At 41.7% G+C, this 15,272-nt stretch overlaps 1 protein-coding gene across 1 annotated transcript; it reads right to left on the bottom strand.

Moving 5' to 3' along the window:
* Positions 1–8,449: 8,449 nt before the first annotated feature.
* Positions 8,450–11,633, bottom strand: LOC137321058 (sphingosine 1-phosphate receptor 3). Its single transcript, XM_067983221.1, has 2 exons — positions 10,976–11,633; positions 8,450–9,771 (listed from the first exon to the last, which is right to left on the bottom strand). Exon 2 carries the CDS (start codon positions 9,617–9,619, stop codon positions 8,474–8,476), a length of 1,146 nt encoding a protein of 381 aa, XP_067839322.1. The 5' UTR covers positions 9,620–9,771; positions 10,976–11,633; the 3' UTR covers positions 8,450–8,473.
* Between the last annotated feature and the right edge of the window lie 3,639 nt (positions 11,634–15,272).

Genomic DNA, 15,272 nt, shown 5'->3' with positions numbered 1-15,272 from the left:
GTCCCACCCATTGGGCATAATACAGTGGGTGCAGGTGTACAGGCACCACTCTTCAGTGGAGGGAGCCTGAATGGACCCTCGTCTGTGCACGTTATGATATGTGAACGCCTCACACAGTGTGATGTTAGGAGAACCGTTGGCATATGAGTGCCTCCCTGGCCTGACGAGCACGCAGGTGCGCCGGTGTTCGGCCCATGGGTCGTTCCTCCTCCTCTCGCTCGTACTCCTCCACTTCCTCCTCCTCCTCCTCAATGTGGGTGTCGGGTGTGCATGGGGCCTCCTCCAGTGGCACCCCTCTCTGTTGTGCCATGTTGTGCAGGGCACAGCAGACAACTATAATTCGTCCCACTCTGAGTGGCGTGTATTGGAGCGCTCCCCCGGAACGATCAAGGCACCTGAAGCGCATCTTGAGCAGCCCTATAGCCTGCTCAATTGTAGACCTGGTAGCAATGTGGCTGTCATTATATCGACGCTGCGGCTCGGTAATGGGGTTCCTCAGAGGTGTCATAAGCCACGTATGCAGGGGATATCCCTTGTCGCCGAGGAGCCAGCCGTTGCCGGTGTTGGGTGCATGGAATAGGGGCGGGACGGTGGACTCCCTGAGGACGAAGGCATCGTGGCAGCTGCCAGGGTATCTGGCGCACACGTGTAGGAATCTCTGGCGGTGGTCACAAATGAGCTGGGCGTTCATGGAGTGATACCCCTTCCTGTTGATGAACAGCCCTGGCTCATGCGGAGGTGCCCGTATTGCTATGTGGGTGCAATCGATTACACCCTGCACCCGTGGGAAGCCAGCCACAGCATGGAATCCAACCGCCCTCTCCGTCTGGCTGCGCTCATCCATGGCGAAGTTGATGTAGGTCAAGGCCCTGCGGAACAACCCATCGGTGACCTGCCTTATGCACTTGTGTGCAGACGACTGATGTCCTCCGTGGCACCCTGGAAGGATCCGGAGGCGAAGAAGTTGAGGGCAGTGGTGACTTTGACGGCGACGGGTAAGAAGATGCTGCTTGGTCCATCCGGGAGCAGCTCGTCATTAAGGAGGCTGCAGATGTCGGCGACTACCTGGCGATTGACTCTGAGCCTCCGTATGCACTGCTGCTCAGAGAGGTCCATGAAGCTGAGCCTCGGTCTGTAGACCCTTTGCGGAGGGTAGTGCCTCCTGCGACGCATCTCTCTCTGCGGTTGCCCTCCCTCCTGCTGTGCAGGTGGATGTGCCACAGCACCGTGTTGTGGGGATGCACGTCTCTAAGGCGGACGGCGTGGACTGCGAGGCTGCTGAGGCTGGTCATGCTGTTCGTTCTCCGAGGATGTCAACGCAGCACCCATCTGGCCGGTGTAGGTCTGAGGGGTTGTGCACGGTAGAAACGTGTGTCCTCGCACAGGGGTTGCGGTTCCACGCCGGTGAATCTTCTTGCTTGGAGGAGGGTGGTGGAGGGCAGGCGTTGCCCAATGTTACGGAGTGTCCTCCTGCGTTGGTGAAGGCTCTCCCCCCTCCCCCTGTGGAATGCACCTTGGCAGCTGCCACAGGCTGTTGGCTGCAACACATCCGTTGGGAGTGAGAGTGTTTCCCCCAGTATGGGAAACAGTCTGAGTTCAACGTAAAATCCCACACTTGGTAAAAAAACAGCTCAATCAGGTCAGCTAATGACCTGAAATAGCTACATAAATACTCTCAAGTGGAACCCCGCTGGCTTTAATTGCCTGCGGGATTCCCACCTGCGGGGTCTGCGCACGCACGTCGGCGCGGAACCCGGAAGTGGGCGGGATCGAGGCGCGATCCGGTCGGGGTCGTCCTTTCTCCGATTTTCGAGTCCCCCCTGCCGAGAACGCACCCGACAGCGAGTGCTAAAATCGGGCCCAATGAATGCAGCCTGTCAAAAATGCTGCGATCTGATTGGTCGAGGGGAGAAATCGCTCCTCTTGCTTCTCCCGGGGTCCTAGCTTCGTCTGAACTGACGCTGGGCTCTTCTCCGCTTCCTATTCGAGGATGTGCCCGAAGAAAACAAATGCGGTAAGTTTGTGGGTTAGTATAAATCTATGGAGCGGCGAGGAGTGTTCAACCCTGTGAGCAATTTCTACCCCAATATAACAAAATGCTACTGTTACTTATTGCCCACTAGATGGCAATAGAACCTACCACATTTCTCACACGTCAGTACATTGCAAGAACTAAACCTAACAACTAGACACCTGACTTAGCCTGCATTGGGTTATCTTCAATATGTCTGGCCCATCTTCAGTAAAAAGCGACTCTTTCCCCATAACCACCTTTGGCTTTCCCTAGATAGGAGGCTGTGTGGTGGCATAAGGGTTTTTTGTGTGCCAATGCGATGCACCATTGAACCAGGCTCACAGTTCTGTGCACGGCAGAGTTTCCTGGTTTCACTGGTACCATTAGGAGGAAATGCAGAGTGGTAAATTAGAAAAGGAGGTAGTCAGAGGGCAAGTCTGCCAGACCCACTCTCAGTATCTCCCTGCAGCGAAATCAAGAGTGTGCTATTGGCAGATGTCTAGTCACATATCCTCTCAGCCAGGAAGTATGAGGACTGCTTTTAACTGAGCTTACCCGGTGTAAACGGGTTGATAGCAGAGTTAAAATCGCTGTGCATTATTTACCGCCTTGTTAAAGTTCTACCACCACATTTACTCGGGTCTTCCACTGGGCAGCCTAGGCACTTGCCTGAATTAGGTGGGAGCCTCATTACTGTACGTAGGTCCCTGATGCAATTTAGAGGGGCAATTGGGCGGAGCATGCGCTGTTCACGGTCCGTCCAATTGTACCGGGAAGGTCCGAAAAGATCATTTTGTGGGGTCAGGAGGAGCAGGAGTGCTTGTCCGGTTTTAACCTGAATATTATGTGCCACTGCCACCCTGGGCTCCCTCCCTCACACCTACCTGCCTGCCGGTGGACTCAGCCTCTAAGCCAGCCAATATTGCACCAGCTTGGAGTTGGCGAGCTGCTGCGGGATGCCCGTTTGGGGTGTGCAGCTTGTCACGGCATGATAATGAGGCTCGGCCGTTGAAGTGGATCAGGCCTCCCACCAGCAGCAATGTGCGAGCATTCGACCCACTGCCTGCCTGTTCCATGGCTGGAGCATCACATGGTGCCTCACCTGGAAAACCTAAAGATGAGAGGGAAAGTAAAATAAACGTTAAAGTTAGAGAGGGGGAAAGAAAAAAAATCTTGTTAGTACTAAATTTGAATTGACGCCTGAAACATACTGGATCACATTTGTGCCCTGAGCTAATGTTCAGTGACTGTAAACAGTATCCCCCCATTGTATATCTGACTGTATAATCCAGTAAACCTGTATGTACAAAGCATCCAAGAACAAGTAAAAGTAAAAGACAAGATTAAGAGAATGTATTGTAGAAGATTTTTTTAAATTATTGTTTTAAGTTAAAAGTTCATTGTTCTTTGAAGGGGAAGCTGCTTCTTTAATGGCACAGTGTGCTCTTATATTGTATTGTGCAAATATTTTTCTCAGGATTGCAATTTACTGCATAGCACTTTTCTTGAATGAAAATGTTTTGCTTCAGTAATTTTATCAGTGTTATTGATATTTAAATCTCTGACGGAAAGTTATTTACTGATAAGTAGATTAGAGTCCCTTAGTTAAGGCTGACTCACTAATAAATAAGTTTGTCACCATGCTATTTGCATTCTTCATAAACATAATGGAGGAGCTTCCTGAATTTTTTTTTAGCATTCATCTCTACTTTTAATTTGCACTTAGTGTTCATATATTAAATGTTGTCTACATTACAACAGTGACTACACTTCAAAAGACAAGGGTAATGCAGTAGATGTAATCTATTTGGATTTTCAAAAGGCCTTTGATAAGGTACCGCATTGTAGACTCATGGCTAAGGTCAGAGCATGTGGAGTCAGGGGGACAGGTGGCAGAATGGATAGCAAGTTAGCTACATTGGGGGGAGTTAAGGGTAGCTACTCAGACTGGCAAAAGGTGGTTTGTGGTGTTCCACAGGGATCGGTGCTGGGACAACTGTTGTTCACAATTTACATTAACGATTTGGATTTGGGAATTGTAAGTACAATTTCAAAATTTGCGAACAACACCAAATTGGGGGATATAGTTAATTCAAAGGAAGAATACTTTAGAATGCAAGAGGACATTAGTAAACTTGCAGAATGGGCCTGTAATTGGGAAATAAATTTCAATATAGACAAGTATGAGGTGGTGCATTTTGGTAGGAAGAATAAGAAGCCACGTACCACTCGGATAATAAGAGTCTAAATGGGATAGAGCAGCAAAGGGATCTATGGGTACAGATACACAAATCACTAAAAGTAGCAACAGGTTATTATAGGTAATAGCAGGTTATTAAGGCCATAAAAAAGGCAAATCAGGCACTAGGGTTCATTTCTAGAGGGATAGAATTGAAAAGCAAAGAAGTTATGTTAAACTTGTATACAACCTCGGTTAGACCACACCTGCAGTATTGTGCACAGTTCTGGTCTCCATATTATAGAAAGGATATAGAGGCACTGGAGATGGTGCAAAAAAGATTCGGAAGGACGATACCAGAGAGGATATCTTATCAGAAAAGACTAAACAGTCCTTACTCTATTTGTATAGAAGCTGACTTGCCTTGTGCCAGAGAAGGTATAAGAACAGCCAAATAGAGTGTAGTTTTTGCTTGTGTTATATTTATTAATGACCCCTGAAGATAACTACCTAAAATAAAAGAATCATTGTATATAATTTGCAGAATCAGGCATTTTGTAAAGTTTCTAGAAGTCCATTTTGTGAAAAAATAGCATGTTTATTAAACATATCCTGAAAAAGACCAATTTGGCCTCATTGTGAATACTTCATTTCCAATTAACAACACAAAATCCTACAGTAACATACCTTTATTTTTAAAACCAGAACATGTGACTTGTACACTAGCATTTTTATACACAAGTACAAGCATGATTCATCTATGCCACTGTAAATTACATACTATCGTGTAATCCTCTACAATTACTTTACACTGTACACAGCTACAGATATTCCTTAAATAATAAAAGCCATTTTGTAAAAAGAGAGTTGCAACTACATGTACATAGCTATTGCCAATAGTACAAGTATATTACACACACTGAATAGAAGCTGATACTGGTAAACTTATCATGTGGGAGCTATTTGCCATTTATATTGGAGAAATTATGTTATAATGTGGGGGGGTGAGAGGAGTGCTAAGCAAGGTGCCCTAGGAATCAATGTTGGAATCCTACTGTTCCTAATTTATATCAACAAATGGATTCAGAAACTCAATGCAATGTGATCAGATTTGCAGATGATACTAAACTAGGAGAGGCAATTGAACCTGAAGAGGTACTTCAGAAGCTACAAAATGAGTTGGACAAAATAAATAAGTGGCTGATTAAACTTAATACAGATAAGTATAAAATACTGCACATAGGAAGAAAAATAATTACTCCATGAATGGAGTCAAAATAGCTATGGATGAAGTTGAAAGAGATCTATGAGTCTTAATAGACTTGACATGACCAGTCACTGCAGAGCAACAATCAACAAAGCAAATAGAATGCTGAACGATATAACAAAAATAGTAGGATACAATTCAGAGGACGTCATGCTCAAATGGATATAGTTTGCTAGTCAGCCAACATATTGAGTACTGTGTCTCTGGTTCTGGCTCAAAATGTCAGTGAGATATTCATACCCTGGAGAGCAGTTCAGAGAAGAGTCATGAGGCTGATGCTTAGTATCAAAGGAATGATGTATGAGGAAAGCTTGGGCCTTTCAGCCTTAAAAGGTGACTTTATAGAGATATATAAGATAGTAAATGGCATGGAAAAAGTGCGTCTATTTCTTCAAATTAAATCGTGAGAGTAGGACAAGGGGACATAGTTCAAACTAGTAAAAGATAAATTGAGGACTAATATCAGGAGGTTCTTCTTCACAAAAATAGTGATTAACGCATAAAATGGACTTCCAGATGTAATAAAGGTGGCAAAAAGCTGTAATCATTTAAGAAACAATTGGATTGCACGATGTGTGTATGTGTGGGGAGCAGTGGTGGAGGGTCTTTCTAGATAGATGAGCTAAAACAGGCAGAATGGCCGTCCACATCTATATTTTTGTCTTGTGATCTTATGACCTTGTGAGAAGTCTGCCTTTCTCACAACTGTTGTATCTATTGGACATAGGTATATTACTGACTTCAACAGCAACTTAGTTTGACAAATAGTGCCTTCTCTACTAAGTGGGCTTGCAACCTAATGAGTTCACTGTGCACAAGATTTGACATAGAGCATACACAATTGATATGGCACCAGATGTAAGTGAAACATCAGCTTTTAACTGGTGTGTATGCAAGACGAGGAGTATATCAGTTGCTTACAAATGATTTAGATGCACATGCTTATTTGAAAGATGTATCCGCCCCTCCTGCAGTTAAATATTGTCTAAGTAAGTGGCTTATTTTTGCAGATGTAACATAATTGTAATCTGGATTGTGCATTTTAACAACCAGTTGTAAATAGGAGGCAAATGACAAACAGTTCTTCAAAAAATACCAAATAAACCAAGTCCGCCAGATAAAAATAAGCACAATCTAATTTCAAGGTCTTCCTTCTTATATTGATCTAAAAGACCAAAGCCATCTCATTGAGGATCAGTTTGTCCACAGCTTCTGTTTTAGAACTGTTATCCTAAGGTGTGATAAGTATTCCATTTATTCGTTTAAGTCAGGTAGCAGCAAAGTTGTAGTTCTATGACATTTACTAATTCTGTCTTCTCAATATGATTCTCTTCATCTAAATGTATTTCAAACGTGCTAAATGTGTCAAACAAACAGATCTCTTTAAAAATAACCATAATTACATAAGATTTATATATTTGCAATCAGGGTATTACTAGGATTCCAGAGAGAGGACAGATTAGCTCCTGTAAAAGAACATATACGGGCTGTATGCAATTCATAAATCTCCAGCTCGGCATTTTCAATAAACACTGGGGTGGATCTTGACTTTGTGCGACAATGTAAAATGATGATAGCGCGCTGGCAGCCCATTTTACTGCAAATTATAGAATCTTACAGCACAGAAGGAGACCAATTCGCCCATCGTGCCAGTGCCAGCTCTTTGAAAGAGCTATCCAATTAGTCCCACTCCCCTGCAAATTTTTCCTTTTCAAGTATTTATCCAATTCCCTTTTGAAAGTTACTAATGAATCAGCTTCCACCACCCTTTCAGGTAGTGCATTCCAGATCATAACAACTCGCTACGTAAAAACATTTCTCCTCATCTGCCTCCTGGTTCTTTTGCCAATTATCTTAAATCTGAATCCTCTGGTTATCAATTCTTCTGCCAGTGGAAACCGTTTCTCCCTATCTACTCTTTTAAAACGCTTTATATTTTGAACACCTCTACTAAGTCTTCCTTTAACCTTCCCTGCTGTAAGGAGAACAACCCCAGCTTCTCTAGTGTCCCCGCATAAATGAAGTCCCTCATCCCTGGTACCAGTCTAGTAAATTTCCTCTGTACCCTCTCCAAGGTCTTAATGGAAAAAAAAATTGGGAGAGATGTCATCTGTTTTACACTATCGCACAAAGTCAAGATCTACCCCATTGTCTTTGTTGAACAATGAAGAGATATATTTTCTGACCGTGGTATCCAGCATGAATATTTAACACACTAAATTTCTCTGTGTGCTTTTTAATGCAGGCTTTAGTGAGTAAAAAGGTGCACAGAGAGAGTTAGTATGAGGATGTTAGGTGTTGATGCAGGGACAATGCACGGTCAGGAAATACATTCCTGAGCTGAGACCTGATGCTCTAACATTTAACTTCTGTAAAGAGTAGCTTAATCTAGCCCTGCTATTTTATAGATAGAGGCTTGCTCATGCTGCTAATTACAGTAGTGTACAGTTTCTCAGTGGAAATGAGGACTGGGAGTGCAGATCACTGTCAGTGGGGTTAAAAGCTACTTGCAAAGGGTAGGTAGGATTGAGTTCAGCGGAATCCCTATCGTTAATGAATATTGCTGATCCTGAAATTATGCCATGGGAATCTAATGGTTGAATATCAAAGCATTTGCCTGAAATTTCTCACTCAGCTGTATTAAACAGGTTAACAACGCCACTAAAATAGCAGAGTGGGATTTCTGATTAACGCTTGTCTGCTAGTATGCCACAGATCATTTCAGGGCATCTGTGTCCTTTTCCTTCACTTCATCATAGTTATGATTTTATGGAATTTTGTGGGAAATGTAAAATCCTTTGTACAATATGTGATGCATGAACATTTAACACAAAGTTGCATGTGATTTTAATGCTAAAGACAGCCAATGTTTGTAAAGCCATTACTTTTCAAAGTTCTGGAACTAAAAAAGGACAGATCTGATTTTAGAGGGAGCTAAGAGTTTATAAAAATAATATTTTAAATTCATTAATTAAGGTAATACTGTTTATTATGGCAGTTTAGCCTACAAAGATCAAAATTCTCCATTGGGAGTTGATAAGTTCATTGACTTGATTATATTTGAAGGGGTAGTGATTCGCGGGAGCTCTCCTTCCTTGGGCTTCTGTGAATTACTGCCACTGGACTTGCTTTTGCTGTTATCCACAGCTGACTGAATTGGCAGGGATTTGGCGACTTTAGTAATGGCTAGGCAGCCGCAGAGGAGATGGAAGAAAGCCCGGCGCATTTCTTTGCTGGCCAGAGTGTAGATAATGGGATTCATGGCAGAATTGAGGACTGCAACTGCAATGAACCAATCTTCTTGATACAGTATACTACACTTGTTTGGTTTACAGGCCACATCAAGGAGCAAGAGAATGAAAAGTGGAGACCAACATGCAATGAAGACCCCTACAACAATCACCACTGTCCTCAACAGAGCCATGGATCGCTCAGAATTGTTTTTCATGAATTTTCTGTTTGAAACTTTGCGGCTACTTTTCTTAACCAATATATAAATACGAGCGTAAAGTATTACGATGGCCAGCAAAATTACGCTGAAGATGCTTATGCAGAAGACAACATATGTTTTGGAGTAGAGGGGCAGGACTGTGGAACAGTCCGAGAAGTTGCAGATACAGTTCCAGCCGAGGATAGGCAAGGCACCAAGTAAAATGGAAATCAGCCAACAGGCACCAATGAGGAGGAAAACTCTGTACTTTTTACTAGCATCATAGGGTCTCATTTTTATCATGGTCATGTGTCTCTCAATTGCTATCGCTAGCAAACTGAAGGTGGAGGCTCCCAATGCTACAAACATGCTCCCTTCCCTAATGAACCATACAGTTGGTGTAAGACCGAAAGTCTTCTTTCCAGACATGAGGATATTCACTTTGTAAGCTATTCCTGCCAGTAGATCGGACAGGGCTAAATTACCAATGAAATAGTACATGCGATTATGAAATTTGTTGTTTTTCCATATGGCTAAGAGAACCATGAGGTTTTCAAGTACTATGAAGCTGCAGATGATCAGAAAGGCCACGGTAGTTAGGTCCATGCCATCGGTGGCTTTTCCCTTTTTGTTGAATTTCCCTGTGTAATTATAATGGCGCTCAATGAGCTCTGTTTTGACACATCCATTGCTGATGATCATTTCAGCCGGAAGCGTGATTAAAGACATGTTGGTGCTGAAGCGTACTTGTAGTGTTAGATCTTGTACACTAGACGGAGCCTTTGCTCCATTGTTAATACTGTCGGCCGGAAGAAAGCCTCTAAACCATTTTCTCACATGCCGTGTGCAAACATTGGTCAATAATCGTGAAATTTTAAAATCTGTAAAAATGAACATAACATTTTATCAACATGCTGTCAAGTTTCAGGAAATGAGGTTTATAAAAAAACTGATTCCTATCAATCCAGGTAAAAGCACCAATAATGTGGTCAATCTCCCTTTAAATGATACACAAGATGCATTTAGAATATGCTATTGGAGGGAAATTTCTAAGTGCCTAATGCATTTTGATATGACAGCTCAAAAGCTGGCCAGTTTCGGAAATGATTGTCTGAATCTATATGCAAAAAATTCCCCATGGACTGGGAAAGCTGTGCAGACAATTAATGATTAATGCATGAAATCTTGGAAATGAAGGGATGTTAGAACTTGGAATTACCATTCTTTTTACTTGAAATATAGTCACAAATTTTACAACTAACTGATCACAGCTGTTACTTGGAAAGACACAATTACGGCAATGAACAGAAAGATAAACTTTATCTTTTGGTTTTCAGTACTAATATGATACACTTTGTATATAGTTGAATCCTGGTAAATACCTAACCAATTTTGTGAAAATATTATGGTGAAATAAGGATTTTGCTTGAACAGGTGATTCTTTAAATTGTAAATCAAGGTGACTTGTTTCAGATATTTGCTCATTTATTCAGTTAGCAGTTTAATCTAAATAAAATCAGAGAAAAAAATAGTCAATTCAAAAATGAACAGATCTGTAAAATGTGCTTCTCTCTTTAGGGAACACTTGGCAGTGGGTTCATTGAATTTCTTACCATGTGCATTAAAAATAAAATAATTGGGAAATGTTTTATTTCAAGTATTGGGATTTAACACTCAAACATTCCAGTTAGGTTAAGAAGTGAAAGGGATGATAGAAAATGAAAATCACACTCAATAAATGGTTTTCTGCCAGATTCCTGTCCTCTGTACTGTGTAGAAAGTATTGCGATCAAAACATTAAAAATCTCTGGAAGAATTTTCATAAGGCATTGGACTACCATTTAAATCTATGTATTCACAGATGTTTTCAGTGCCTTAAAATCCCAATTTTTAACTTTAAGTACAGTAATTATTTGAATAGTATGTTTAAAACACACATATGTTAAACAACTTTTAGGTTTTTTCTTAAACTTGAATTGAGTAGCTTGACAGTAACTTAGAATAAAGTACAAAAAATATTGAATGATAAAACAAGTGATTGCTGGGGAAAAAAGTGTAAGTAAAGAATGAAGAATGAAGACTCACCTTTCACATCATTTCCAGCTTTTGTAGCTAATATTTAACACATCAGTGTTAAAGATTGGAGAAGGATGACTCTCTGCATATTTCTGAGATTTTGTCGTGATCAGAATTGCTGTTAATGGATGCGTTTTGAGTTAAAATGTCACTGTTTCCTCAGACTCACTTTCCTTATTTCCTTCTTGTGTCAAATTCGCACGTCTCCTTCAAATATACTTCTTCGAAACTCCACATCGAGTGTCAAAGGCTTTCCTTAAAACATTGCCCAGACTGTGTCAGTACAATCTTACAATCTTTCTATCAAGTTACTTGTTTTACAGCAGACTTTTTTTGTTGCACCAAATTGACTTTTCTATACTTGAGGTGCTATATAGTTTTCTGAATCTCAATTGCACCTTCTCCAGACAATTATATTAAATGCCCTTGGATTATATTCTTTCCAGTTTCATTGTTAGATACTTTGTTTATATCACTTACTGCTCGTTTCCTTAAGCAGCCTTTTGTAGTTTTCTCAGTCACATTCTGACAGTGCTATATTTCAAAGTTTTCAGCTGTGTTCTTCTTGGGCTAGTCCTTGCAAGAGTTGTTTCACTCCTACAGCTTGCTGCTGTTTTCTTAGTCACTCTCAGACTGGCTGTGTAGTATGAAGTTCCCCTGTATTATATTCATGTCAGCCTGATCTTTCTTGTTGGCCTGTCTCGTTGACGGTAGGTCCCGCCCTCAGAAAGCAGTTCCTTACACTTCTGTATGTGTGACGTGCTATTGAGGGAGGCTCGAGATTCTAGAGAGGCAGGAAAAGTCTGTGTGTGAGATATACATACGGAATCAAACAGCAAAGAGAGAGAAAGAATGAAAGATAATGAGACCAAATAACAGTTAAAGAGAAAAAGACCCTCATAGATAAGCCCAAGAATAAACTTGGTTCATTAAAAATGTGGTACTTTTTGCCACTGCAAGGAATTCACTAACGGTCCCTGGCATCAGCATATTCATTTAAGCAATTTCTCATGTTAGGCATGAGAGAATCTTAAAGAGTGATTTTACACAAAAAAATGTGCTTACATTTAATTAAGATAATGATATCAGCTTGTTCTAAATGTTTTTATTCATAATGAATATCAGAAATTTTACTAATTCCTTGATCTTTTGTTCATTTGTACAAGAATTATTTTGAAACTTGGCAAATTCTTTTCAGATTTGTCCATAAACGTTATAAAATTTGTGAAATTATGCTTTAAATTTGAATGGTTCAAAAAAAAATCAAGTCAATTGCATATGAGAGCTCTGAAAGGTAAGCCTGAGACCATGAGGGAATCAGCTGGAAATCCTCTAGACAGGAAAAATAATGGTTCAAACACATATCTTGCTACCCATCATACTGCCACTGAAATGAGTGTCTTAGCCATCTTATCTCTTAGATTCCCAAATCAACGGATAGCAACTAAATGTTGTACTAATTTTATTAATGCAAATTTTAATTCTAATTTTACATAATATAGGAACATGGGAACAGGCCCATTCAGTCCCTCAAACCTGCTCCATCATTCAATGAGATCATGGCTGGTCTGTACCTCAACTCTATTTACCTGCCTTTGCTCCATATACCCTTGATACCCTTACCAAGTAAAAAAAACTATTAATCTCAGTCTTGAAAATTTCAATTGACCAAGCATACAAGCCTTTTGGGGAGAGAAGTCCAGATTACAACTACCCTTTTTGTGAAAAAATGCTTCGTGATTTCACTCCTAAAATAATTTTAAGATTGTACCCTCTTGTTCTGGATTCCCCCACCAGAGGAAATAGTTTCTCTGTACCTACCCTATCAAATCCCTTTATCATTTTAAATATCTTGCTTAGATTATCCCCCCAACCTTCTAAATTCAGGGGACTACAAGCCAAGTTTATGCAACCTGTCCTCATAATTGAACCCTTTAAGCCTTGATATAATCTGATGAATCGGCGCTGTACTCCCTCCCAGGCCAATATACCTTTCCTGAGATTGGATACTATGCAGTTGGCTCTGAAGTCTCTACCAGGCTCCTTGCCAAGACATGCCTCTGGGCAAATGACATGAGAACCATTACAAAAGATGCAGGCACCCCAAAACTGGAATAGAACAGATTACTCTTGGCACATAAGAAGGCAGTAGTGAGAGGGGATATATCCGAGGGTTCGCCCACTGAGTCCATATGGGTCGAACTGAAAAATAAGAAGGGAGAGATCACTTTGATAGGATTGTACTACAGACCCCCAAATAGTCAACGGGAAATTGAGGAGCAAATATGTAAGGAGATTACAGACAGCTGCAAGAAAAATAGGGTGGTAATAGTAGGGGACTTTAACTTTCCCAACATTGACTGGGACAGCCATAGCATTAGGGGCTTGGATGGAGAGAAATTTGTTGAGTGTATTCAGGAGGAATTTCTCATTCAGTATGTGGATGGCCCGACTAGAGAGGGGGCAAAACTTGACCTCCTCTTGGGAAATAAGGAAGGGCAGGTGACAGAAGTGTTAGTGAGGGATCACTTTGGGACCAGTGATCATAATTCCATTAGTTTTAAGATAGCTATGGAGAAGGATAGGTCTGGCCCAAAAGTTAAAATTCTAAATTGGGGAAAGGCCAATTTTGATGGTATTAGACAGGAACTTTCAGAAGTTGATTGGGAGAGTCTGTTGGCAGGCAAAGGGACGTCTGGTAAGTGGGAGGCTTTCAAAAGTGTGTTAACCAGGGTTCAGTGTAAGCACATTCCTTATAAAGTGAAGGGCAAGGCTGGTAGAAGTAGGGAACCTTGGATGACTCGGGAGATTGAGGCACTAGTCAAAAATAAGAAGGAGGCATATGACATGCATAGGCAGCTGGGATCAAGTGGATCCCTTGAAGAGTATAGAGATTGCCGGAGTAGAGTTAAGAGAGAAATCAGGAGGGCAAAAAGGGGATATGAGATTGCTTTGGCAGATCAGGCAAAGGTGAATCCAAAGAGCTTCTACAAATACATAAAGGGCAAAAGGGTAACAAGGGAGAGAGTAGGGCCTCTTAAGGATCAACAAGGTCATCTCTGTGCGGAACCACAAGAGATGGGTGAGATCCTGAATGAATATTTCACATCGGTATTTACGGTTGAGAAAGGCATGGATGTTAGGGAACTTGGGGAAATAAATAGTGATGTCTTGAGGAGTGTACATATTACAGAGAGGGAGGTGCTGGAAGTCTTAACGCGCATCAAGGTAGATAAATCTCCGGGACCTGATGAAATGTATCCCAGGACGTTATGGGAGGTTAGGGAGGAAATTGCGGGTCCCCTAGCAGAGATATTTGAATCATCCACCGCTACAGGTGAGGTGCCTGAAGATTGGAGGGTAGCAAATGTTGTGCCTTTGTTTAAGAAGGGCGGCAGGGAAAAGCCTGGGAACTACAGACCAGTGAGCCTGACATCTGTAGTGGGTAAGTTGTTAGAGGGTATTCTGAGGGACAGAATCTACAGGCATTTGGAGAGGCAGGGACTAATTAGGAACAGTCAGCATGGTTTTGTGAGAGGAAAATCATGTCTCACGAATTTGATTGAGTTTTTTGAAGGGGTAACCAAGAAGATAGATGAGGGCTGTGCAGTAGACGTGGTCTACATGGACTTCAGCAAAGCATTTGACAAGGTACCGCATGGTAGGTTGTTACATAAGGTTAAATCTCATGGGATCCAAGGTGAGGTAGCCAATTGGATACAAAATTGGCTTGACGACAGAAGACAGAGGGTGGTTGTCGAGGGTTGTTTTTCAAACTGGATGCCTGTGTCCAGCGGTGTGCCTCAGGGATCGGTGCTGGGTCCGCTGTTATTTGTTATTTATATTAATGATTTGGATGAGAATTTAGGAGGCATGGTTAGTAAGTTTGCAGATGACACCAAGATTGGTGGCATTGTGGACAGTGAAGAAGGTTATCTAGGATTGCAACGGGATCTTGATAAATTGGGCCAGTGGGCCGATGAATGGCAGATGGAGTTTAATTTAGATAAATGTGAGGTGATGCATTTTGGTAGATCGAATCGGGCCAGGACCTACTCCGTTAATGGTAGGGCGTTGGGGAGAGTTATAGAACAAAGAGATCTGGGAGTACAGATTCATAGCTCCTTGAAAGTGGAGTCACAGGTGGATAGGGTGGTGAAGAAGGCATTCAGCATGCTTGGTTTCATTGGTCAGAACATTGAATGCAGGAGTTGGGATGTCTTGTTGAAGTTGTACAGGGCATTGGTGAGGCCACACTTGGAGTACTGTGTACAGTTCTGGTCACCCTATTATAGAAAGGATATTA

This window comes from Heptranchias perlo, chromosome 4 (genome assembly GCF_035084215.1).
Source record: "Heptranchias perlo isolate sHepPer1 chromosome 4, sHepPer1.hap1, whole genome shotgun sequence".
In the NCBI taxonomy this organism is placed as follows: Eukaryota; Metazoa; Chordata; class Chondrichthyes; order Hexanchiformes; family Hexanchidae; genus Heptranchias; species Heptranchias perlo.
Note: the sequence above shows the minus strand (reverse complement) of the source record. Positions and strands in the feature narration are given on the sequence as shown.